This window comes from Mobula hypostoma, chromosome 1, assembly GCF_963921235.1.
Source record: "Mobula hypostoma chromosome 1, sMobHyp1.1, whole genome shotgun sequence".
Taxonomy (NCBI): Eukaryota; Metazoa; Chordata; class Chondrichthyes; order Myliobatiformes; family Myliobatidae; genus Mobula; species Mobula hypostoma.
The window spans coordinates 188518372-188543466 of NC_086097.1; the positions used below are offsets into that span (position 1 = coordinate 188518372).

The window sequence follows — 25095 nt, forward strand, 5'->3', positions numbered from 1 at the left end:
ACAATCTATTCCAGTTGCTAGCATCTGGGAAACAGTACCGCAGCATAAAACCCAGGACCAAAGGCTCTGGGACAGCTTCTTCCACCAGGCCGTCAGGCTGACTAACTCATGCTGATTTGAGTGTATCTCTATGTTACATTGGCTGTTTATTATAAATTATTATGATTGCACATTGCATATTTAGATGGAGACATAACATAAAGATATTTACTCCTCATGTATGTGAAGGATGAAATAACGTCAATTCAATTCACTGAACAAAACTAAAAATCAGGAATAATATCTGCTCCTGCCTACACACCAATACTTTTGAGTCTGCTCTCCCACCAGACAGCCTCCGAAGAATCTGTTTTCTGTCCTTTTGCTCATTAACTTGATACCTCCTTGTGTCAGAGCTAAGGCTTCAGTTTCCAACCTCACTATAATTTATTTTCTTTACAACCCACCACATTTCCTCAGCTATTTCAAACCATGCCTCCTGCAAATGGAAAAGGTAACTTCCTTTGGCTTTTCAAAGTTTAAACTAAAACTCTTGTCGTCACCCTTCTTTGGAAAATGCTTCAAGCTGTTTACAACCACAGCATTTCATTGCCCATTGGAATACCACTTCCCTTCCAATACAAAAACTGCAAATTTTCCAACCACTGATCAGACCTCCATCCTCTATAACATTTAGCTCTTCTATTATTATTTCATTATGAGCTTGAGGAGATGTGGTTTGTCACCTAAAACCACTTGAAAACTTCTACAGATGCACCATGGAGAGCATTCTGACAGGCTGCATCACTCTCTAGCACTGTGGGGGGGGGGGGGGTGCTACTACACAGGACCGGAAGAAGCTACAGAAAGTTGTAAAATTAGTCAGCTCCATCATGGGTACTAGCCTCCATAAAATTCCAAGACATCTTCAAGGAGAAGGAGCGGTGCCTCAGAAAGGCACTGTCCATTATTATGGAACCCCATCACTCAGGACCTGTTCTTTTCTCACTGTTACCATCAGGTAGGAGGTACAGAAGCCTGAAGGTACACACTCAGTACTTCAGGAACAGCTTCTTCCCCTCTGCCATCCAATTTCTAAACGGACACTGAATCCATGAACACCCTACCTCACTTAATTTTAAAATCATTTCTGTTTTTGCACTATTTTAATTTAACTATTTAATATACATTTTTACGGTACAGGTATCCCCCGCTTTTCGAACGTTCGCTTTACGAAACCTCACTGTTACGAAAGACCTACATTAATAACCAGTTTTCACTTTCGGAAGGTGTTTTCACTGTTACGAAGAAAGGCAGCGTGCATCCCGAGCAGCCGCTCTGCCCCGGATTCAGAACGGCATTGCTTAAACACGTTGCATTGAGCAGCCGTTAGCAAGATGAATTCTAAGGTGTCGGAAAAGCCTGAAAGAGTTCGTAAGGGTGTTACACTCAGCGTAAAACTAGACATAATTAAGCGTTTCGATCGTGGTGAACGAAGCAAGGACAAAGTGAGTTTGGCTTGTGTAAGCTGACGAAGATGATGTTGAAGAGGTTTTGGCGTCCCATGACCAAGAACTGATAGATAAAGAGCTGATACAATTGGAAGAGGAAAGGATAACAATCGAAACCGAATGCAGTAGGGAAAGTGAAGTCGTCCAGTAACTGAACGTAAAGCAACTGCGTGAGATTTTCGCTGCAATGATAAAGTATGACTTTAATTTTGAAAGGGTACGTAGGTTTAGGGAATATTTGCAAGATAATTTGAGTCCTTACAAAGAACTGTCTGATAGAAAAATGCTCGAGGCTCAGCAGTCAAGCATACTGTAGTTTTTCAAGCCTTCCACATCAGCCACAGCAGACGACGAACCTCGACCTTCGACATTGAGGCAGGCAGTCATAGCAGAAGATGAGCTGCCTGCCCTGATCGACGATGAGATGACACCCCCGTGTTCCACCACCCCAACACCCGGGCCCCGGACAGATACTGTACCGAATCGCGCAGAATGCAACGGTAGCCGGGAGGCACAAACCACATCTTTAAGAAAAAAGCCGAAATAAACATGCTAATTAATTAGGTGCCGCCTAGCATGTAATTGTCAGCCCAGATCAGTGCCGATGCAATCGGCAATCGCCTCTGATCTGCGCCGACATTTACGTGCCAGGCAGCACCTAATTAATTAGCATAATTATTTCAGCTTTTTTCTTAAAGATGTGCTGTGTGCTTCCCGGCTACCCCTGCGTGCTTCGCGGCAATGTATCAGTCGGCGGCCTGGAGGGTGGGGGCCACTGCACCACCCAGCCTGTGACGACTCAGTCTAACACACCACCATCAGTGTGCTCATTGTCTTCCCAATTCCCGTAAGTGATACTACACTGTACATACATTATTTCTACTTTATATAGGCTGTGTATTTTTACATGTTATTTGGTAGATTTGGCAGCTTCATAGTTTAAAGGTTACTGGAGAGCGTGTTTATGCCAACAGCGCTTGGGTGAGATTTTCTGCCAAGAGCGCTTGAGTGAGGTTTTTGCTACGGAGATCTGTGCAGGCAATCGTTGTAGAGAAGTACTTCTACTCTATATAGGCTGTGTATTTATCATATCATTCCTGCTTTTACTATATGTTACTGTTAGTTTAGGTTTTATGTGTTATTTGGCATGATTTTGTAGGTTATTTTTGAGTCGGCGAACACTCACAAAATTTTCCCATATAAATAAATGGTAATTGCCTCTTCGCTTTACGACATTTCGGCTTACGAACCGTTTCATAGGAACGCTCTACCTTCAGATGGCGGGGGAAACCTGTAATTCATTTTCTCTATATTTATCATGTATTAAATTGTACTGCAGCTAAGTTAACAAATATCACGACATATGCAGGTGATATAAAACCCAATTCTGATTTTTCCAAACCTTATATTCTGTAGTACAACCAAATCCTGTTTGGTCCACCCTCACTTAAATGATTCTCCTGTTCAACAGCTTATATTTTGGAGTTGCAACTACTTTTATATCATTTCCATCTCTAATCTTCTTGGTCTTACAATCACTTTCTACTCAACTTCCTTACAAGAACCAACAGAATACACCATTTGATCCCTTGAATATGCTCCGCCATTCAATTAAATTAATGTTTCTTTCCCACTTTCTGACTGCACTGCTCTGCTTCCTAGTCAATTAAATGCGAGTCTCTGTCTTGAATGTACAAGTGGCATGCAAAAGTTTGGGCACCCCTGGTCAAAATTTCTGTTACCGTGAATAGCTAAGCAAGAAAAAGATGACCTGATTTCCAAAAGGCATAAAGTCAAAAATAACACATTTCTTTAATATTTTAAGCAAGATTACTTTTTTATTTCCATCTTTTACAGTTTCAAAATAACAAAAAAGGAAAAGGGCCCGAAGCAAAAGTTTGGGCATCCTGCATGGTCAGTATTTAGTAGGGTTGCCAACTTTCTCACTCCCAAATAAGGGACAAAAGTAGCAGTCAAATATGGGACACGTGTGTTTACCCCGAGAAAGACTACTATGAAGCCTTGCGCGGGCATGCGTGACATGCACATACATGACGTGCACATGCATGTACGTGCCTATGTCTTTTTCTACAAATCGGTTTTGGTGATTCTGTTCAGTGAAACTACACTGTACATACATTATTTCTACTTCATATAGACTGTGTATTTATCATATCATTCCTGCTTTTACTATATGTTCGTGTTACTTTAGGTTTTATGTGTTATTTGGTATGATTTGGTAGGTTATTTTTTGGGTCTGGGAATGCTCAAAAATTTTTCCCATATAAATTAATGGTAATTGCTCCTTCGCTTTACGCCATTTCGGCACCAAAAGTTTCATAGGAACGCTCTATCTTAGCGGGAGAAAATACGGGACAAGAGCGGTCCCATATGGGACAAACCAATTTAGCCCAATATACGGGTTGTCCCGGCTAATACGGGACAGTTGGCAACCCTAGTACTTGGTAAAACCCCCTTTGGCAAGTATCACAGCTTGTAAATGCTTTTTGTAGCCAGCTACAAAATTCCTGTTTGGAGGATTTTCTCCCATTCTTCCTTGCAAAAGGCTTCTAGTTCTGTGAGATTCTTGGGCCGTCTTGCATGCACTGCTCTTTTGAGGTCTACCCACAGATTTTAGATGATGTTTAGGTCAGGGGACTGTGAGGGCCATGGCAAAACTTTCAGCTTGCGCCTCTTGAGGTAGTCCATTGTGGATTTTGAGGTGTGTTTAGGATCATTATCCTGTTGTAGAAGCTATCAGTTTGGAGAGGGGTTCTTTTCATGAAATTCTGCACCCTTTTTTCCTCCAAACATACCTTTGCTCATTGCGGACAAAAAGCTCTATTTTAACTTCATCAGTCCACAGGACTTGTTTCCAAAATGCATCAGGCCTGTTTAGATGTTCCTTTGAACCTTTTGAATAGAACTTTTTGGCCACAATGCGCAAAGGTATGTTTGGAGAAAAAAGGGTGCAGAATTTCATGAAAAGAACCCCTCTCCAACTGTTAAGCACGGGTGGATCGATTATGCTTTGGGCTTGTGTTGCAGCCAGTGGCACGGGGAACATTTACTGGTAGAGGGAAGAATGAATTCAATTAAATACCAGCAAATTCTGGAAGCAAACATCACATCGTCTGTAAAAAAGCTGAAGATAAAAAGAGAATGGTTTCAACAACAGGATAATGATCCTAAAAACACCTCAAAATCCACAATGGACTACCTCAAGAGGCGCAAGCATCATCAAGAATCTGTGGATAGACCTCAAAAGAGCAGTGCATGCAAGATGGCCCAAGAATCTCTCAGAACTAGAAGCCTTTTGCAAGGAAGAATGGGCAAAAATCCCCCAAACAAGAATTGAAAGACTCTTAGCTGGCTACAAAAAGCATTTACAAGCTGTGATACTTGCCAAAGGGGATGTTACTAAGTACTGCCATGCAGGGTACCTAAATTTTTGCTTCAGGCCCTTTTCCTTTTTTGTTATTTTCAAACTGTAAAAGATGGAAATAAAAAAGTTTTCTTGCTTAAAATATTAAAGATATGTGTCATCTTTAACTTTATGCCTTTTGGAAATAAGTTCATCTTTTACTTGCTTAGCTATTGACAGTAACAGAAATTTTGACCGGGGTGCCCAAACTTTTGCATGCCACTGTATTCAATGATTCCATCTTCACAGTTCTCTGTGGTGGAGAATTCATGACCCCTGACCCCCCCAACCATCACCAAAAGCAGAAATTCTTTCTCATCTTTGCCTGAAATCGGAGACTCCTTATCCTGAAATTTTGTTCCCCATTTCTTTTTCACTCCTTCTTTATAGAAAATATGTTTACAGCCTTCAGTTTGCCAGTCCCCCTCAGGATCTTACACATTCCAATAAAAATCACATCTTGTTTTTTTATTTACTCCAATGGGCACAAGCCTAGCATACATCAACCACTTCATTGCAGAAATCAACTCAGTGACCCTTCTCAGCACTATGCAAGCATATCCTTTCCTAAACATGACCAAAGTTGTACACAGTGCTCTTGGTCATAGTTTTATAGTCCAGAAAAAAGCCTTTGGGATTCACAGGTTCACTCACATTTAACCTCGTTTTATTTGCCCGTGCTTCGCCCACATTCCTCTAAACCTAGAAAAGCAGCATCCATCAAAGATTCTCACCACCCAGGGCATTCTTTTTCCTTGCTGCTGCCATCAGGTAGAAGGTAGAGGTGCCTCAACACTCACACAACCAGGTTCAAGAACAGTTACTACCCCTCAGCCATCAGGCTCTTGAACAATAAGAGGTTAACTACACTCATCCTACTTCTGGTGTTCCCATAACCATTGGTCTTACTTTAAAAATGCTTTATTTTCTTATTTCATGCTCATTATTTATTGCTATTTATTTATATTTGCATTTGCACATTTTGTTATTTATTGATCCTGTTTACTGTTACTGTTCTATAGATTTGCTAAGTATGCCTGCAGAAAAAGAATCTCAGGGTTGTAGATGCTGGCACGTATGTACTCCAACAATAGACTGAACTTTGACCCTTTCCAATCCATGTCCCTTTTACGGTAGCTCATACCTCTGGATGAAAAAAGTTAGACCCTCAAGATCCTATTAAATTTCACCCCCCCCCCACTTCACCTAAACCTCTGGCCTCTGTTCTTGGTGCTTCAATTCTAGGAAAAGCCTGCAGGTTCATTTACTTCATTCACTCCTTTGATTGAGAAAAGTCCCAATCTGTTCAACCTCTCTCCATCACTCAGTCCCTCAAGCCCCAGCTCATCCTCACAAATCTCCTCTGCACAGTGCATACCTTTTGAACATCTTCTCATCCCCTTTTTCCTCTTCTTGATCATTGAAGATGACTTGCTCCTATTTCCCAGCTATTTACTTCATCCCTCCCCCTCCTGGTTTCAACCATCACCTTGTGTTTCTCTCTCCGTCCCCCCACCTTTCAAATCTACTCATCTTTTTTTTTCTCCAGTCCTGCCGAAGGGTCTCGGCCTGAAACATCAGCTGTACTCTTTTTCCATAGATGCTGCCTGGCCTGCTGAGATCCTCCAGCATTGTGTGTGTGTTGCTCCAATTCCAGTTTTATTGGCTCCAATCTGACCAGTGAGGTAATTCTGGGAAAGCACAATCTTTCAGAGGGGCAAGGAAAACCTGACTGAGTGTTTATCTGGGTAACTGGTGGTCCGCTCTTCTGCTGTTTAGCAGGGCTAATGCACACTCTCAGTGCATGGATGAAGCATTAAATACCACCGAAATGCTCCTTCTCCACTTCAGCAGTGAAGGCCCCACTCGATTCTACTCTATCAAAAACCCTTTTTTATTTAAAGATACAACACAGTACAGACTCTTCCAATCCGATGAACCCTCTCCACTCAAATATACCCAAATGACTAATTAACTGCTAACCCGTATGTCTTCAGGATGTGGAAGAAAATCCAAGCATCTGGAGGAAACCCATGTGGTCACCGGAGAAGGTACAAACTCCCAACACACAGCAGCAGGAACTAAACCAGGTTACCAGCGCTATAAAGCCTTATGCTACCTTGCCGACCCCCAAGACCTTATCAACCTTTCCAATTTTATTTTCTATATTGAAAGGCATGGCTAAATACAGCACATTGCTGAATTCAATTTGTGTATTAAATGAAAATTAAATTTAACAGAACATTCTTCCTTTGTGTAATTTAATTTAAATTTGAATTAGGAGTTCCAAGTGGAACTCTACAGTAACTGGGTTGGACACAAACCTGGAGTGGGATTGGAAGGGAGAGATCCAATTCTCATGGTACATGTAGACACCAACAGCACTGTTAAGACTAGGAAGGAAATTTTGCCAAGCAATTAGCAAGCCAAAATTGAAAAGCAAGGGTTCAGATTCTTTCCACATCCTTGCTTTTCAACTTTGGCAAATTGGTCAAGGATAAAGGCACTGCTCAAAGAGAGATGTGGTAGAAATGGGCTCTAATTCTTGGGAAACTGGCAAAAGTACTGGGAAAGGAGAGAATTGTTCTGATGAGCTGGACTTCACCCGAATTGTGCTGAAACCAGTGTCCTGGTGAACAGCATACACAGTGTTGAGGGCAGGGGTTAAAGTACATAAGAGGATGAAGGGCTCCAAGAAAAAAAAGTCCAATAAATCAAGGTGAAATGACTGATTTTCTCCATTCAAAGGCACAGCATGGCGAGGGGAAAATTGAGGAGAAAGTGCATCAGTGGAGCAGAAAATGTACACAAATGTCAAACTGAGCAAATAAAGAGTCTTCAATAACCTCATCTTCATGTAGGTAGCATTTACAAATGTACAGCTTCTGATAAGTCAATTTTATAATGATCTGGATGATAACATGGTTAACTGTATCAGCATGCTTGCAGATGACACCAAGATTGAGGCTGCAGTGGACAGTGAGGAAGGTCATCATGGCTCACAGGTGAATCTGCATCAGCTGGAAAAGTGGGCTGAAAAATGGCAGATGGAATTTAAATTCATACACCCTGTACAGATTACAGAGGAGGCGGTGTCTGCAAGTCAGGGTGGATAAATTCCCAGGACCTGGCAAGGTGTTCCCTCAGACCCTTCAGGAGGCAAGTGCAGAAACTGCTGGGGCCCTAGCAGATAGATAAATCATCCTTAGCAACAAGGGAGGCACCAGAAGATTGGAGGAGAGTCTGTGTTGTTCCACTGTTTAAAAACCACTCTAAACATAAACAAGGAAATTACAGGTCAGTGAGTCTGCCATCAGTTGTTGGAAAGTTATTGTAAGGTATTCTAAGGGACTGGATACAGAAGTATTTCGATAGTCATGGGCAGATTAAGGATAGTCAGCATGGCTTTGTGCATGGTAGATCATGTCTAACCAATCTTACAGAGTTTTGAGGAAGTTACTAGAGAAGTCCACATGGGAGGCTGTTCAAGAAGGTTCAGTTGTTCAGCATTCAGGATGAGGTAGCAAATTGGATTAGACCTTGGCTTGAAGCCAGAGAGTGCTCATAGAGTGAGATCACTGACTGGGGGCCTGTGACAAGTGGAGTGCCACAGGGATCAGTGCTGGGTCCTTTGTTGTCTGTCACCTCTATCAATGATCTGGATGATAATGTGGTTAACTGGATCAGTAAATTTGCAGATGACACCAAGACGGGGGTGGCGGGGGGGTGGGGGTGCAGTGGACAGGGAGGAAGGCTATTATGGCTTGCAGAGGGATCTGCATCAGCTGGAAAAATAGCAGATGGAATTTAATGCAAGCAAGTGCAAGGTTTTGCACTTTGAAGGACCCACCAGGGTATATCTTACACAGTGAACAGTAAGGCACTGAGGAGTGTAGTGGAATAAAGGATATCAGGGAATACAGGTCCATGATTCATTGAAAGTGGCATCACAGGTACATAGGATCATAAACAAAGCTTCTGGCATGTTGGCCTTCATAAATCAATGTATTGAGTACAGGAGACAAGGTGTTAAGTTGCAGTTGTACAAGATGTTGGTGTGCAGTTTTGATCATCTGTCTACAGGAAAGATGTAAGCAAGCTTGAAAGAGCACCGAGAAAATTTACAAGGATGTTGCAGGCTCTGGAAGACCTGAGTTATAATGAAAGATCAAATAGGTTAGGACTGTATTTCTCAGAATGTAGAAGATTGACAGGAGATTTGATGGAGACATACAAAACTATGAGGGGTATCGATAGGGTTAATACAAGCAGGGTTTTTCCACCGAGGTTGTGTGGGACTACAACCAGAGATCGTGAGTTAATGGTGAAAAGTTTATGGGGAACATGAGAGGAAGCTTCTTCACTCTGGGCCATGAGCATGTGGAAGGAGCAGCCAGCCCAAATGGTCCATGAGAGCTCCATTTCAACATTTAGAAGTTTGGATAGGCACATGGATAGCAGGGGTGTGGAGGGCTATGGTCCAGGTGCAGTTCGATGGTAGTTGGCAGTTTAAGTGGTTTCAGTATGGACTAGATGGGCCGATGGGCCTATTTCTGCACTGTACTTCTCTAGGAGTCTATTGTCATAAGCATGCTCACAAAGGGTTCTAGTACCATGAAAATTAACTTTTCCCAACTGCAGCACATGAGAGTGATCTCAATATCATTCTGGAGATGTATTTGCAGGATTACAAGAATGGGTGTTCAGTATCAGGTTATACTATGTTCCAAAACAACAGGCCAAAGGAAAAAAAAGAGTTGGGATAATATTGTTAATCAAGGAAGGTATTAGAGTGTTAAGATATAGAGGCAGCAGATGGTAGAATGGTTTGGATTGAAATCATGAATAGCAGAGGATAGATAGCTCAGATGGGAGCAGTCCATAGGCCCCAAAATGTAACCCCTTGGGAGAAAACCTAACCAGAGAAATATCCAAGACATATTTGAATGGAACTGCAATTGTCATGAGCAATTTTAATCCAAGTATTGATCGGACAAACCAAACTGACAAGGAAATTGTAGAAACATCTGTGTAGTGCATTCAGGAATAGCTTCTCAGAGCAATATGCCACGGAACCCACCCAGGAACAGGCCATTTTAGATTCGGTCATGACTACTGGGGAAGGATTATTGGGAGATCTTGTGGTTAAAGATCTGTTATGAAATAATAGCCATACTATGATAGAATTTCAAATGTAATTGTAGGAAGAATACTGCAGGACCAAAACCAGTCTACAATTTAAATAAGGCAATTATTTTGGTAGGAAGCTGAAGACTTCCAAGGTGAACTGGGAACATAAGCCTCAAGACAGTCAGTATATGAACAGTGGCAGACTGGCTAACAGCTGATCAATGCATTCAGCGGAATGCCATTTCATTTAGAAAGACGCACAATCTGTGGTTAATGAAGAGGGCCAAAGATCATTTTTAATTGAAAGGTAGTAGTCCAGAAGACTTGGAATTTTTTAGGATTCAGCAGCTAAAGACTAAGTACAAGTTGATTTTGAGGGAAATCTTGCATGTAACAGCAAAACAAAAGCCAAGAGTTACCATGGATATATAAATAGGCAGAAGGCAGCTAAGTTGGATGTGAACATCTAGAGAACAAGGCTGGTGAATTAATAACAAGAAACAAAGAATAAGCTAAATGAATTCTTTGCACCTGTATACACCATGGAGAACACTGCAAATACCCCTCAGTATTGGGCAAATTTCAAGTAAAAAGGCGGAGGGGGACTTACAAAAACCTTAACTACAAGGGATAAAGTATTAGAAAACCTCACGAGAACCCAAAGGCTTGCATCCAAGGATTTTAAAGAAAGTGGCTATAAGGATAGTGGACACATAGGTTGAAAATTTTCAAAGCTTTCTAAACTTCAGGAGAGTACCAGAAGGCTGAAAGACAGAAAATGTGGCGACTTCATGCAAAATGGAGCACAGAAGCTGAAAACTAAACACTGTAAGATTAACATCCATTGTTTGCAAGATGCTAGAGGAAATAATTATTCGTTTAGGAAAGCTAAATATAATCAAATCTAGTCACCAGAGTTTTATCAAAGGTAATTCATGCTTGACAAAGTAGTATGATATTTTAAGGACATGACAGGGAGAGTTGAGAAAAAAAACCTGTAGATACAATGTACAGTATTTAGATTTCCAAAAAGCATTTGACAAAGTACCACATAAGAAGCTAACGCACATATTTACAGCCAGCAGGAAGTATGCTTGCATGGATTGAAAACTGGCTTTTACATAGGAAACCAAGAATTAGAAATTTACAGGCTCGTGGGTGCAATTTCTGGAGTATCACACTTAGTTGTTTACTATTTTCACTATCACACAGACAGTGAGAATGAAGTACAAGACTTCAAAGTTTGTCAATGATATGAAGATAGTCAGAAGACAGGTCAAAATGATGACACTTTAATTCCTCAACAGTAGAGACTGAGTGACCGTGTGATAACTGAGCAAACGGAGCTTAATATTGGGAACTTCAAGGTCAGGCACTGCAGCAAGAGATTAGTACCCAGGTGGAGTGAGACAGCAAATCTAGGTGTTCTACTGCATGAATCACAAAAAGTTAACATTTAATATTTAAGAATGGCAACTGCATGTTGGCGTTTATTATGAAGAGAAATTGAGTTTAACAGCAGAGGCTGTGGGTAAGACCATACTTGGAATACTGTCTACAGTTTTGTCCAATTACATGAAGATGTATAGTAACATTGAAAGCAGTCCAAATTCGATTCACTAGTCAATTCCTCAGGTGAGAGGTTGTCCCATCAAGAGAGGCATAGTGTTCTTGAAGTTCACAAGAATGGGGGTGGGGGGTAACCTTATTAACCATACAAGATTCTAAATGGGACTTGATACCCCAGACATTGAGATGTTTTCATTAAAAGTCACAAATAAGGGAGCGTAGCTATAAAATAAGGAGCCAGTTTTTTAAAAAGGTGCATAAAAATTTGTTCTTGTGAAGAGTTGTGAACCGCAGGCATTGCCTGCCTATAAGAATAGCAGAGGCCGGATCATTAGATACATATTTAGTATTTATGTTTCTCTACTTTAATTGTAAGTGGTAGGAAACTGTAACCAAGGAGGAGTTGAAACCAGCATACATCAGCCTTAAGCTCCAGCTTTTTCTGCGCTCTGAGTCCCCATGCACAAAGCAGTACATTATGAAAGGTTAACTCCTCCACACTGTTAAAAGGGTTGTTGTAATGGGTCAAGGAGAAACCGTTTGTTGATACAGCTGAAAAGTAATGGTGAATTAAAGGAAAAAGTATAACAAAAACTAAAATCAAAAGTAGATGATACACTACACCCACAAGACCACCAACACACAAAATAGTATTAATCTGTCTTATATTAATGAATTTCAAATAGGCCTTTAAGAATATTGTTCAATAGGTAGAAATAAGACCATGCGCTGGCCAGTCGGCCCTTAAAGCTTACTTTACTCATCAATATGACCATGTCTGCCCATGTGTCAGCCACATTCCTGCTCTCTCCCCATACTACAGGAATTTACTGTTTGATGCCTTTTGCACTTGAAGTTTATTTACCTTTTTTTTAAAAGATTCAGCAACGAGGCTTCTACAGCCTTCCATGGTAACAAATTCCTGGTTAACCAGTCTCTGAATGAAAAAAAAATTCTCATCTTAATCCTAATAATCGTTTGCCCAATAACCCAAGATTGTGATTCCTCAACCTATACACCCCATTCAGAAAGTAAAATATGTTTTGTGTATCTTGTTTGGCTAGCCCTGCCCAAGATGTTTACGTTTCACTTGAGCCCCTCTCGTTTTTTCCAAGTTGTAGCGAGCACAAATTAATCCTTGTCATCCCAGGAATCAGTCTGGTGAACCTTCAACTTCACTTCCACCACGTTTCTTCCTGGGGCACTAAAACTGTATGTCATACTCGAAATGTGTTGCCACCTGGGACTTACATAACTATAACAAGGATGAGCTATTCAAAACATAAAAGTTTACTGGAAAACACGCCCAGTTTAAATCTGAAAGGGTTAAAATTACTGTGTGCAGCAGAGATCCAATAAAATCAAAGATCCTCGAAGACACAGATTTGAAAGTACCCTGGCAACACACACAAATGAACGCGCCTAAAAGTCTGGGTCTTGTTCCGTCGACGTCGTAGAAAATAACCCACATCATATGGAGACACTCGGAACGCATTTGAAACATGGATGTAAAACGTTCAAGATTGAACCACGCCCCTTTTTACTGACTTTGCCACCTTCCTTCTAAACGAAAGTGAAACAAGACTGGCAAAAATAAACTTATTAAATACAATTCCATACTAAAATGAAGTAAATGCAAAATATACAACCTCCGCGATCTGCAAATACACGATAGATCCAACAACTCGCGAACAGACCGCTCCACGGCTGACAGCACATTCAATGTGACGGCGCATGCGAATTCAATTGGAGAAATTGACGAGCAGCCCACACACTGGGCGGGGTCAATTTCTCCATGAGGTTCATTCGTGTATGGGGACTTCTAACTAGAACAATAACACGCTTTATTAAAGCAAAAACAATGAGTGCCGAATATGAAAGTTAAAAAATGCCAATAGAAATACGCAACAGCGGGAATTATCAAATGTTAACAATCTTACGGAAGAGCGCGATCCAAAGGCAATTTAGAGGCCGAATGCTGCATTCTCATAATACTCCTAAACCACTGGTGGATGCGCACATTAAGATAGTAACCAGTCTCCACTGCACAACAGTACCATGACTGCCAAGCTATCTACACACCCACCGCATTAAACACCTCATCCTTTACTAGCGGCAGCGTCCCGAATAAATCTTATCAACTATCTTGTCGCAGGTTTAGAGTGGAAGCAAGTCATCTTCAATGAAGAGGCATTGCAGAGGCAAGGACGGCGGATTTCTTTCCCTAATCCAGTGAAAGTGTTGGTTTTTAATACAATTATCTTTTGACATTACTGCAAGTAAAATTTTTCTGCTTAGGTTCATTACTAAATAATGAGGAATTTAAAATTGCAAGCTACATGGTGGGATTAAATTCGCGTCTTGGGTTTGTTAGTCAAGAATAGTAACTTAACCACTGCACCAGCACTATCACATCCAATTTTTGTGATATATATTTAAACTCGACCGCGTTTAGTTTTTTTTTAAATGCCTTGCACACTGTCAATTGACAGAACCATGATTTCCTTAACTCTTTGAATACCACAACGCCCAATTATCTCATATACAACTTAAGAATGTGTAAGTGAAAATAAATTATTTCTGTTACAAAAGGATTTTAATATATAAATTATACAAATTAATCAATTAGTAGGTTGCAAAGTATATATTTTTGAAACACTGGCTTTTCAACACTAAATGATTTTAATTATATCTGCTCAGAAACTGTACTCAGTTTGTCTTTATTCTGCTTTTTAATATGGAGAAATGTGCAGATGGAATTGGAAGAGAAATGCTGACTTCTCTGGAATCTCTGTTTACATTTTTTTCCCTACAAAATAATTTTCAGAATGCGGGCCTACTGACAAGGCCAACATTTATCGCTGCTCCTGGAACAATGCTGTTTACTAACCCATTTCATTTCAAACATAGACCAGTGCCTCACAGAAATGGACCTTTCAGCTTAAAATGTGCTGAAGTAATTAAACTAGTAACCAAATACACAACTAAACTAGTCTCTTCTGCCTACACAATATCTACATACTTCCTTTTCCGGCACAATTGTGGATTCATCTTCGAGCCTCTTGAATACCTCTATCAAATTTGCCTTTGCATCTTAGGCAGCACATTCCAATCTCCCACCAATCTCTATGTAAAATAACTTGCCACACACATCTTTAAAATTAACCCCCCTCATCTTAAATGCATACCACTTGTATTAGATATTCAACCCTGGGAAAATATTGGCCATCTTCTCTATATATGCCTCTCACAACCCTGTAAATCTCTATCATAGATCCCTTCAGCCTCCAGCACTCCAGAGAAAACAACTCAAGTTTGTCTTACCTCTCCTTATAGTTTGTTATTGTTAAGTCGAGTCTGACTCATGACCCCTGACCCCATGGACCACAGGGTCTATAAGTTTTTCATGGCAAGATACAGAAGTAGATTGCCAGGCCTTTCTTCCACGCAGATACTGCTGCTGCCCAGGTTGGGACCCGGCTGGGTTTGAACTCACGACCATCTGCCTTGAAGTCCAGTGCTGATCCATGCAGCGTCCTGGTATAAAACTCACCTGCACCTTCTCCAAAGCCTCAGCAACTTCCTCTAATAGGGCAAGCAGAACCGAACATAATACTCTAGGTGCAGCCTAAATAGAGTTTTCATTTGTATCTAAACAATAAATCGCAGTAGATTTGGAGTCATATCCAATCATACCTGGCAGGGACTAGAGATCTTAACATTGTTTTGTGATAGATTTTGCAATCATGCTTACTAAGCTAATTGATCTGATTCTTTCCACCAAATTCTAGGTTAGTGGCTAAATTTAAATTACACAGATGCCATTGCTGAATTTGAATTAAGACTCTGGGTTGTTTGTTCAAGCTTCTAATTACTATGACAGGACATTTTATAATTACATGTTTAGAAAAGTACACAATTAATCCTTTTACAAGGATGTTGCCTGGATTGGGGAGCGTGCCGTACTGGGCCTTTTCTCCTTGGAGCGACAGAGGATGAGAGGTGACCTGATAGAGGTGTACAAGATGAGAGGCATTGATCATGTGGATAGTCAGAGGATTTTTCCCCCAGGACTGAAATGGCTAGCACGAGAGGGTACAGTGTTAAGGTGCTTGGAAGTAGGTACAGAGGTGATGTCAGGGGTTGTTTTTTGTTAAAAAAAATACGCAGAGAGTGGTGAGTGCGTGGAATGGGCTGCTGGTGACTGTGGTGGATGCGATAGGGTCTTTTAAGAGGCACCTAGATAAGTACACGGAGCTTAGAAAAATAGAGGGCTATGCGTAACCCTAGGTAGTTTCTAAAGTAAGTACATGTTCGGCACAGCATTGTGGGCCAAAGGGCCTGTATTGTGCGGTAGGGTTTCTAATCACATACTGATCATTAGCAGAGTTTTTGAGTGGCCCATATTACTCAATGCCAATAGGTCAAAAATCAACTAACGTAGAGAAAGCAAAAACAGCTTTTCAAGTCACTCTACCTTTGACCTTTCACCATTCACTTTTGAAATAAAATACTGAGGAATGTTTGGTGTAATTGCAGCCTATTATTCATTTTTGTTTTCTGATTGCTGAAACAGCAATCCGCATCATTAAAATACCTTCATGAACAGCATTAAAGCTGCAATTTTGCCAAATTCTGTTGTTTTTTATTGAATTTAAGATTTGGCCAGAGACATCAATTACCATACTTGAAAACGGATATCACTAAAGCAAATCAGGTGCTTGAATTTATCTCCCCCTCCCCCAGCCAATATTAATTCTGTATGGTGAACAAAAATATATACACAAGATCACCTCTAAAATAAACATGACAATGTAAAAGGCAAGCCTTTTAAGCTTTTTTTTATTGCAGAGCGATAAGAACATGCATTGTTTACAGAGTCTCATGAACAATTTTCTTTTCCGGATATAATCCTAGGCAATTTTGGCCAAGTATTTGATGTCTTTTCATTCTATATATCACACATTTGCATTTCATTGTTACATACAGATATTTGTACTGAATGTTAGTGAAAAATTAAAACTGCAAGAGCACAATACAAAGCAAAAGTTCATCTACAAAGTTGAAGCAGCAAATTCTTGTTGCATAATTAAATCTGATTATTTGGTTCAAAGTATGATATAAAATGAAGAAACAGCTTTTTAAAGAAAAATACAAAATACTTAGTACTGAAGAATTATGCAGAGCATGCCCAGATGAGCAAATCAACAGAAATCCACCGTAATAGATAGTAATTTGACAGCAAGCTTTAAAGAGAAAAATGTTTCTTTCCTTCTCCTTCCGTTTTCTTTTTCATGATGAACTGCCTTTTTGTGGTTACACCTGCAGGAAGCTGTTCCAGTGACAAGTTGATTGCACCAGCAGGCCACTGGTGTAGTCAACTTGTGTAATTTATACTATAGATCGAATTGTTAGAGCAACCCAGAAATTATGTAAAATCAGCATGGCAAGTTGTTCTTAATTTCTCTCCAATGCCTTTCTTTTTAAATTATATCAATGCTGTCTACCATTATACCATTGTCAAAGCGACTCACTTCAGCCTACTAGAAATAAGGTGGCTGACATAATCAATACAGTTTAAATCAGGGATGTTACTCACGTAAATGAACCAGTAAGAACATTAACTTGATAATACAGCCGATCAAAACTAACAGCCCAAGTGTAATTGGCACTTTACAGTTATTACAGTTTTACCTATAATTGGCAACTTTACAGTTTTGAAAATATTCAAAGTATGAGTGCTTAAGATCCAATCAGCCAAAACTTCTAGCTTCATATAATATCCACTACTTCTTGTAGTCATCATAAGTAGAAGTACCAATCGAGTGTTACTTTAAATTAGGAATGCTCAGACTAACAGATGCCAAGTAATCTACAATTCTGTACAATGCATACAGCAACACCATTGCTTAATTTGGCCCCCTCTCTTGATCTTGTGCACAGAAAGACACACACCTATGACTTGTATTATCAGGCCAAATTAACAGAGCAACTTTGGGAAAAAGGAGGAAAATAATTCTTTGCTGTACAGAAGAACAGCTTGTTAAACTTTGACTTTCCCCATCAGCTAGAAATCCAGCAAGTCTTCAAGTTTCAGCTCACTTTCCGGCTTTGGTTCATTCACTGGCTTTGGTTCATTCACCGGCTTTGGTTCATTCACTGGCTTTGGTTCATTCACTGGCTTTGGTTCATTCACTGGCTTTGGTTCATTTACCAGCTTTCGATCATTTGGAGGAGGGATTTTGCGCATGTTAAAGTAACATGTCACTTGTCGAGGCACTTCAGCCAGTACACTTTGTGCAAGAGCTTCTTTAGCAGCCTGTGGAAGAGGTAAGGGACATTTGTAACGCTTTTTGAAAAAGTGCACAATGGTAAACAGATCTGACATTATCCTACAAACAAGTGATTAATTTTAAATCAATCCATTTTACTTCTGTATGGACACAAGTACTGGGTTTAACTTGTAATACAAGGTTTTTAATCTGAATGTTGCCTTTACACTGGGAAGAATTGGAAAATTGTCCACCTATTCAAGAAATAATTCAACAGCCTTTGTCTCGGTAGTATATTATCATGGAATATTTCTTGCACTTCACGGCATTGAAATCTTTGGTCTCAAACATACACAAGTCAAACAAAATTCAATCACTCTGCTTTTACTACAATAGTGCAAAATATTTTAAGAACCTTGTTTACTTGACATTTTTCTAGAGGTCATACATTTACCATATTACCCAAAAATCATGTGAGACTTGTTTCCAGGACATAAATGAAATGAGAGTTGTATTGTATGTTAAATGTCACTTTGACCAAGATGTGTGCAACTTGAAAGGATATTTTATCTGCATTAACAATTCTTAAAAAATACTTGCAATGTAGAGTAGGACTAATTATTTCTCTCCTACAAATCAATATGACTTTGACCACATTAGAATGAAATTGACCTCAAAAATTTACTATCGGCATTAACAAATTACTCACGTTCTGGAATTTCCTAAATGGTACAAATTGGACAATATCTCTGATAGCTGGTTCTCCAGTGGGTGATTTCAGAACTCCATCATCACCATCCAGAAACTCCATGGCACTAAAATCAGCCCCACCAACACCAATAATGATAATAGATATTGGCAGCTTAGAAGCATTTACAATGGCATGTCTTGTTTCATCTAAATCTGTTATAACTCCGTCTGTAATGATCAGCAAGATGTAATATTGCTGTTAAAAGAAAAAAAAAATCACAAGTTATGCAAAGGTAAATTGTGTTAGATAGGGTCACCTTACTGTTATCTTTAAACATTTATCATGTTGCACATGCTTTTGAAAATGAGGGAGGCTAAAAGGAGGCTTGGTGTTGGGACTGGCTCTTTTCATGTTGTATGTCAGCGATCTGGATGACAGAATTGATGGCTCTATGACCAAATTTGTGGATGATGCAAAGATAGGTAGAGGGGCAGGTAGTGTTGAGATATCAGGAAGCCTTGGGTTGTTTTCTCTGGAACAGCAGGGGGTGAGGGATAACTTAATTGAAATATACATTATTGGAGTCATAGATAATGATTCTGCGATCCATCCTCTTTCCAAGGTAGGAATATCAAATACCAGAGGTCATAGCTTTAAGGTGAGAAGGGCAGAGTTTAAAGAGATGTGCAGGGTAAGTTTATTTAAAACACAGACAGCAGTAGGAGCCAGGTGTGATAGTGGAAGAATTTACAATAGTTGTGTTCAAGACATCTTTAGATAGTCACAATGAATATGTAGGGAACAGAAGAATATGGATTATGTGCAGGCAGAAGGCATCTTGCTCAGCCAAAAGCCCTGTTCCTGTGCTATTCTTTTCTACAATATGTCCATCAAGGCTGATAAGAACAGTGATATCTTCCAGCTATCGTATTATTTTTGATATTTGTAATTTTTTCCTCACTCACCGACGCAGTTGGCTGGTGTGTTGCTGCAGCTGCAAATTTTGCTACATGCTTTATAATGGGGGAAAAGTTTGTTGGTCCATATAGTCTGACTTGAGGAAGGCAACTGCGGTAGGCATCCACAATTCCTTGTACTCCTAGCATATAAATTGAAGAAAGATAGTTGCAATGACAACCTTGCATAGTTACATTTTTAAATGTTAGATATTTTACTTGCATTCACTTTGCAAAAGTTTTTTCAATTACAAAGTCAGCTTTCTCTATAACCATTTCTTTTAATGATGTGCAAGGTAAGTTTTGAACAGGAACATCAATACCAAAGCAGATTATTTTGACACAAATATGCTGTGTTATACTTCCCTCTGACAAAAATTAGTTTGCGAAATGTCACATTTAGCTTGATTGAATTTTTTGAGGATATGATTAAACGCGTTGATGAAGGTAGAGCTGTAGATGTAGTGTAGCAAGGCATTTGGTAAGGTACCCCATGCAAGGCTTATTGAGAAAGTAAGGAGGCATAGGATCCATGGAGACCCTGCTTTGTGGATCCAAAACTGGCTTGCCCACAGAAGGCAAAGAGTGGTTGTAGACGGGTCATTTTCTGCATGGAGTTCGGTGACCAGTGGTGTGCCTCAGGGATCTGTCTAGGACCCCTTCTCTTCGTGATTTTTATAACTGACCTGGATGAGAAAGTGGAGGAATGGGTTAGTAAATTTGCTGCTAACACAAAGATTGGGGGTGTGTGAGGGCTGTCAGAGGTTATAATGGGACATTGATAGTATGCAAAACTGGGCTGACAAGTGGCAGATGGAGTTCAACCCAGATAAATGTGAGGTGGTTCATTTTGGTAGGTCAAATATGATGGCAGAATACAGTATTAATGGGACGACTCTTGGCAGTGTGGAGGATCAGAGGGATCTTAGGGTCCAAGTCCATAGGACACTAAAAGCTACTTCGCAGGTTGACTCTGTGGTTAAGGCGGCATACAGTGCAATGGCCTTCATCAACCATGGGATTGAGTTTAGGAGCCAAGAGGTGATGTTGCAGCTATAAGGGACCCTGGTCAGACCCCACTTGGAGTACTTTGCTCAGTTCTGGTCACCTCACTACAGGAAGGATGTGGAAACCATAGAAAAGGTGCAGAGGAGATTTACAAGGATGTTGCCTGGATTGGGGAGCATGCCTTACAAGAACTTGGCCTTTTCTTCTTGGAGTGATAGTGGATGAGAGGTGACCTGACAGAGGTATATAAGACGATGAGAGGCAGTGACTATGTGGATAGTCAGAGGCTTTATCCCAGGGCTGAAATGGCTGTCATGAGAAGGCACAGGTTTAAGGAGCTTGGAAGTAGGTACAGAGGAGATGTCAGGGTAAATTTATTTATTTAACGCAGAGAGTGGTGAGTGTGTGGAATGGGCTGCAGGCGATGGTGGTGGAGGCAGATATGATAGGGTCTTTTAAGAGACTCCTGGATAGATACATGGAGCTTAGTGAAATAGAGGGCTATGGGTAACCCTAGGTAATTTCTAAACTAAGTACTTGTTCGGCACAGCATTGTGGGCTGAAGGGCCTGTATTGTGCTGTCGTTTTTCTATGTTTCTATATTTAATAATATTATCCATATGCTTGCTTTAAAGCCTTCTTAAAATATAAAGTTCAATCCAAAAACAATGTGTTCTCATTGTACATTTTACTCCGGATAACAGAGGGCACCTAATAACCATAGTACCTGCAGTACACATGCAAAGCTAAAGAACTGCATTATGCATTTTGGTTTCTGAGAATCAGCATATATTGGATTTTTCATCTCAATTATTTCAGATTGGGCTTTGTTTGTCTTGCAAAAAGATTTGAAAGATATTGGAAATGAGGCAACAACCTGGACTCAAAACTAGGTGGTTATATATTCTTGCCCTCAGCCAAGAATCACAACCTTAAGAGATTTCAATTTAGTGCTGAAGGTGGCGCTGGACAGGTAGCACTTAAGTGCCTCATTTCAAAGACATGAAGCTGTGATATATACAGCCAAAACTGATGACTGAATCAGATTTTTTTAAATCAATACAAGATTTTGATGGTGAATACATCCCACCATAAATTGAACACAGTCTGTATGTGCTTTTTGTGCAAGGAATTCTAAGATACTCTTATAAAATAGAATGTATTGATGCAATATTATTCATGAGTGAGTTGAGATTAAAATTGCCATGTTTTCACACACAGATAACATTTCTTTGATTACAAAAATACAACTACAATGGGAATGTACACACGTTTGCAGAGCAGGTATAAATCTTAGACATTAATGCTATAATATTACCACATCTGCAACCATCATAAAAGCCAAGAAAAAATAACTTTGAAAACTGAAAAAGAAATTTTCTGAAAGTAATTTCTCTTCTCCAAAAGTGTTCTTCTTTGTCAATGAACACTCTCCCAAACTTCTGCTGATGTGCTGTTAAAAGTATCCCAACTAGTTGCATTATGGTCTGGCACGGCAATTCAAATATGCAAGAATGCAAGAAGCTGCTCAATACACGACAAGCACATCCCTCCCTACCATCAGAAGTACCTACAAGAAAGCAACGTCCAAAGATCCCCACCATCTTCTCACCACTCCATACCACTGAGCAGTTGGTGGAGAAGCCTGAAGTCCCCTAAAATAAGGTTCCTGTACGGCTGCTTCCCTTCAATTCAATTCTTGAACCAACTAACACAATCCTTATCTTTACAGTTAAGCACCATTATGACCAGTTTGATCACTTTACACTAAAAATAGACTGTTTTAATTGTGGTCTTCCATGTAAAAATATTTGTTTGTGCTTATATGTTATGAACTCAAGAGGCTACTGCAAGTAAGATTTTCATTGCATCTGTGCATACATGTACTTGTGCATATGACATTACACTTCACTTTGACTAATGCTCTATATTTCTAGATGGTAAACCAGAATGTAATCTTTGCAGATAAAATATAGAGACATCAGATTTACAAAACAATGCTCCTGTGCTCTAACAAAACAAGGCTTTGATTGTTATTTTTTCACATTTTTGAAGTTATTTTAACATACAAACATGAAATATCTGAATTTGCAGATTTCCTCATCTACTTAATGAAGAGGCTACATGCCACACATTCAGGCAATTTCTTCAACTCAACTCAAATTTGTATTAAAATGCACAGACACGTTCATCCCTCTCAAAAATACATGTACTCATATTGCTTATGGGATGTCAACTTTCTTCTGCAATATAGCACTTTAATTTTTAATTAATACAAGTGTAGACAATCAACTGAATATTTAATGTAACCCAATGATCTATTTTGCAGGCAAGGAAAAAAATACTAAAAAAAAATTCAAAGCAATATCAAACAAATTTGTTTGTCTAGTAATAATTTATTATTTTCAGTTTGGTGGCAGCAGGGAAAAGAATTAAATTTCCCAAGCAGTTCTGCATTCAATAATATTTTTGCAAGTCATTTTCTAATTTTAAAAACACCTTAGGTGTACAATTCTTCACTTCCAACCAATATAATGATTAAATCAATGATGCAGTGGCTGTGTTCCTAGAAAAATATTCAGATCATGACTGTGTAATGTATACTTTGCCCACTGCCCTCCAATGAATCTCATTATGTAGAGATGTGTTCCTACTTTATGACCTTCTGTCAACAGTATGCATGCCCGTCAGTGCATATCTATATGCAAGGGAATTCTGATTGTATTGTAAGCAGAAGGGAAAAGGCTGCTGCCTTAATTAACTAGAAGTGCATGTGACTTTGTTTGCACAAGTATTAGTACAGGTCCTGCTGAAGGGTCTCCACTTAAAAAGCCGACTGTACTCTTTTCCATAGATGCTGCCTGGCCTGCATTGTGTGTGTGTTGCCTCAAATGTCTATAATTATACTTTTCCACCATTGCTAAAAACTATTATTTTCAACTCAATATCATACATTTTATGGAATTACATACCTGCACAGTATGGGTTCTCAGGGTTGAAATTAACTGAAAATTCATGTGATACCTAAAGGGAAACAAAGATACATTATATGTTTTGAATTCCAATTCCAAATAAAAGCATTATTACACACAAAAAAAATCTACATTTACCTGCCAGTTAGGGGGTATCTGTGCACCAAATCCTAATACTGGGAACATCTTGTCACTGTAATGAAGTATTTAACATCATGTGAGTCAAACTGATACATTTTATTTGTCAAGATCCATAGAAAATCTCATCATATTCTAAAATCCAAAAGCTCAAACATCAGCATCTTCATCCTTTAATTACATCCTGTAAAGGCAGACACATTCTTTTTTCAAATAACCACTTAATGAAAATAATGATCTCAACACTGCTGCTAAGTGGAGAGATCTAAATTGAACTGTTGGTACTTACTGGTCCAGGTCTACTATTATGAGCATTTAACTTTAAGAATGTCCCACTGCCAAACTCTAAGAATTCCCATTGAACGGGATCTTACAAGAAGCCAAGGTTTTACGTTGGTTCCTAAGAGTAAACAAGATGTAGCCCATGTTCTGCAAGCCCTTTAATTTCAATTGTTTGGCTGCAGAAAAAGCAGCAAGACTGATCTGATTTATTTATTTAAATTTCTGATGCTACGATTCATGCTTTCAGCTAATTTAAATAGTCAGCTTAAAAAAGGAGATTTTGTCCCACTTACAGTACAATTTAAATGTCAGAAACATTTAAAAAATGAAATCCCCATCATTTAAAAATGAAAGATAAAGAATAGATAAAGATTGTGCTGGGCAGCCTACAACTGTCACCACACTTCCTGTGCCAACATAGCGTGCCCACAACTCACTAACCCTAAACATACATCTTGAGAATGTGGAAAGAAACCAGAGCATCCATGTGGTCACAGGGAGAATATATAAAATTGTGAATTTAACCCTGATCTTACAGCTGCTGCTGCAAAGCACTGCATTAACTGCCATGCTGAAGCTGAGGTGTAGGGAAGGGTGGGGATGCAATTGTTATCTGTTAAGGGGTTTTCTAATGCGTAGTAAGAGGTCAGGCCTCATACTGAACTCTGACACGTCTTAGGATAGATGGATTCATCTTCCTCATCTAGATTTGGCAAATTTGAGATTAGCAGCTATTGTTCACAGTGAACCTGGAATGGAAGATTCTAGAAATAATATTATTACAGTAAAAATATTGTTATCAAAATACTACACATTGCTCAAAAAGAATTATCTGTGATACAAGCCATCTGATCTTCCATACCAAATATCAATTACAAATGGGTGAGTTGGTGAGGAATGAGGGAGAAGGGCCAGAGATGGACTTTAGACAAAAATACTTAAATTATTAACTACAAATTGCAAACAGAGGCTAAATTATAACTTAACCTATTATTTATTCTTTCTTTTTAAATCTTTTTATTGAATAAGTATACAAAAAGGTAAGTCATATAAACATTAATACAATGTTAAAATATAATAAAATTACAGAAGGTATCAATACCAAAAAAAAACTACAAACAATGTAATTTAAACATAAGAAACCAAGGTAACATAATAGTATA

At 39.3% G+C, this 25095-nt stretch overlaps 2 protein-coding genes across 8 annotated transcripts in view; both read right to left on the minus strand.

The window, feature by feature from the left end:
* LOC134353586 (copine-3-like) overlaps nucleotides 1-13342 on the minus strand; it is a 64136-nt gene extending 50794 nt beyond the window's left edge. The window contains exon 1 of the mRNA XM_063061686.1: nucleotides 13263-13342. The gene's annotated coding sequence lies outside the window, so the exon portion shown is untranslated. The remainder of the gene's footprint in view (nucleotides 1-13262) is intronic.
* Nucleotides 13343-16443: 3101 nt separating this feature from the next.
* The window catches only part of LOC134353602 (copine-3-like), a 44537-nt gene continuing 35885 nt past the window's right edge, over nucleotides 16444-25095 (minus strand). For all 7 annotated transcript variants that reach the window (XM_063061749.1, XM_063061765.1, XM_063061756.1 and 4 more), the window contains 5 exons: nucleotides 23651-23705; nucleotides 23513-23564; nucleotides 19542-19675; nucleotides 18595-18831; nucleotides 16444-17932 (listed from right to left, as the gene is read on the minus strand). In XM_063061749.1, coding sequence (XP_062917819.1) covers nucleotides 17681-17932; nucleotides 18595-18831; nucleotides 19542-19675; nucleotides 23513-23564; nucleotides 23651-23705 — 730 coding nt within the window. In that variant the 3' untranslated portion in view covers nucleotides 16444-17680. The remainder of the gene's footprint in view (nucleotides 17933-18594; nucleotides 18832-19541; nucleotides 19676-23512; nucleotides 23565-23650; nucleotides 23706-25095) is intronic.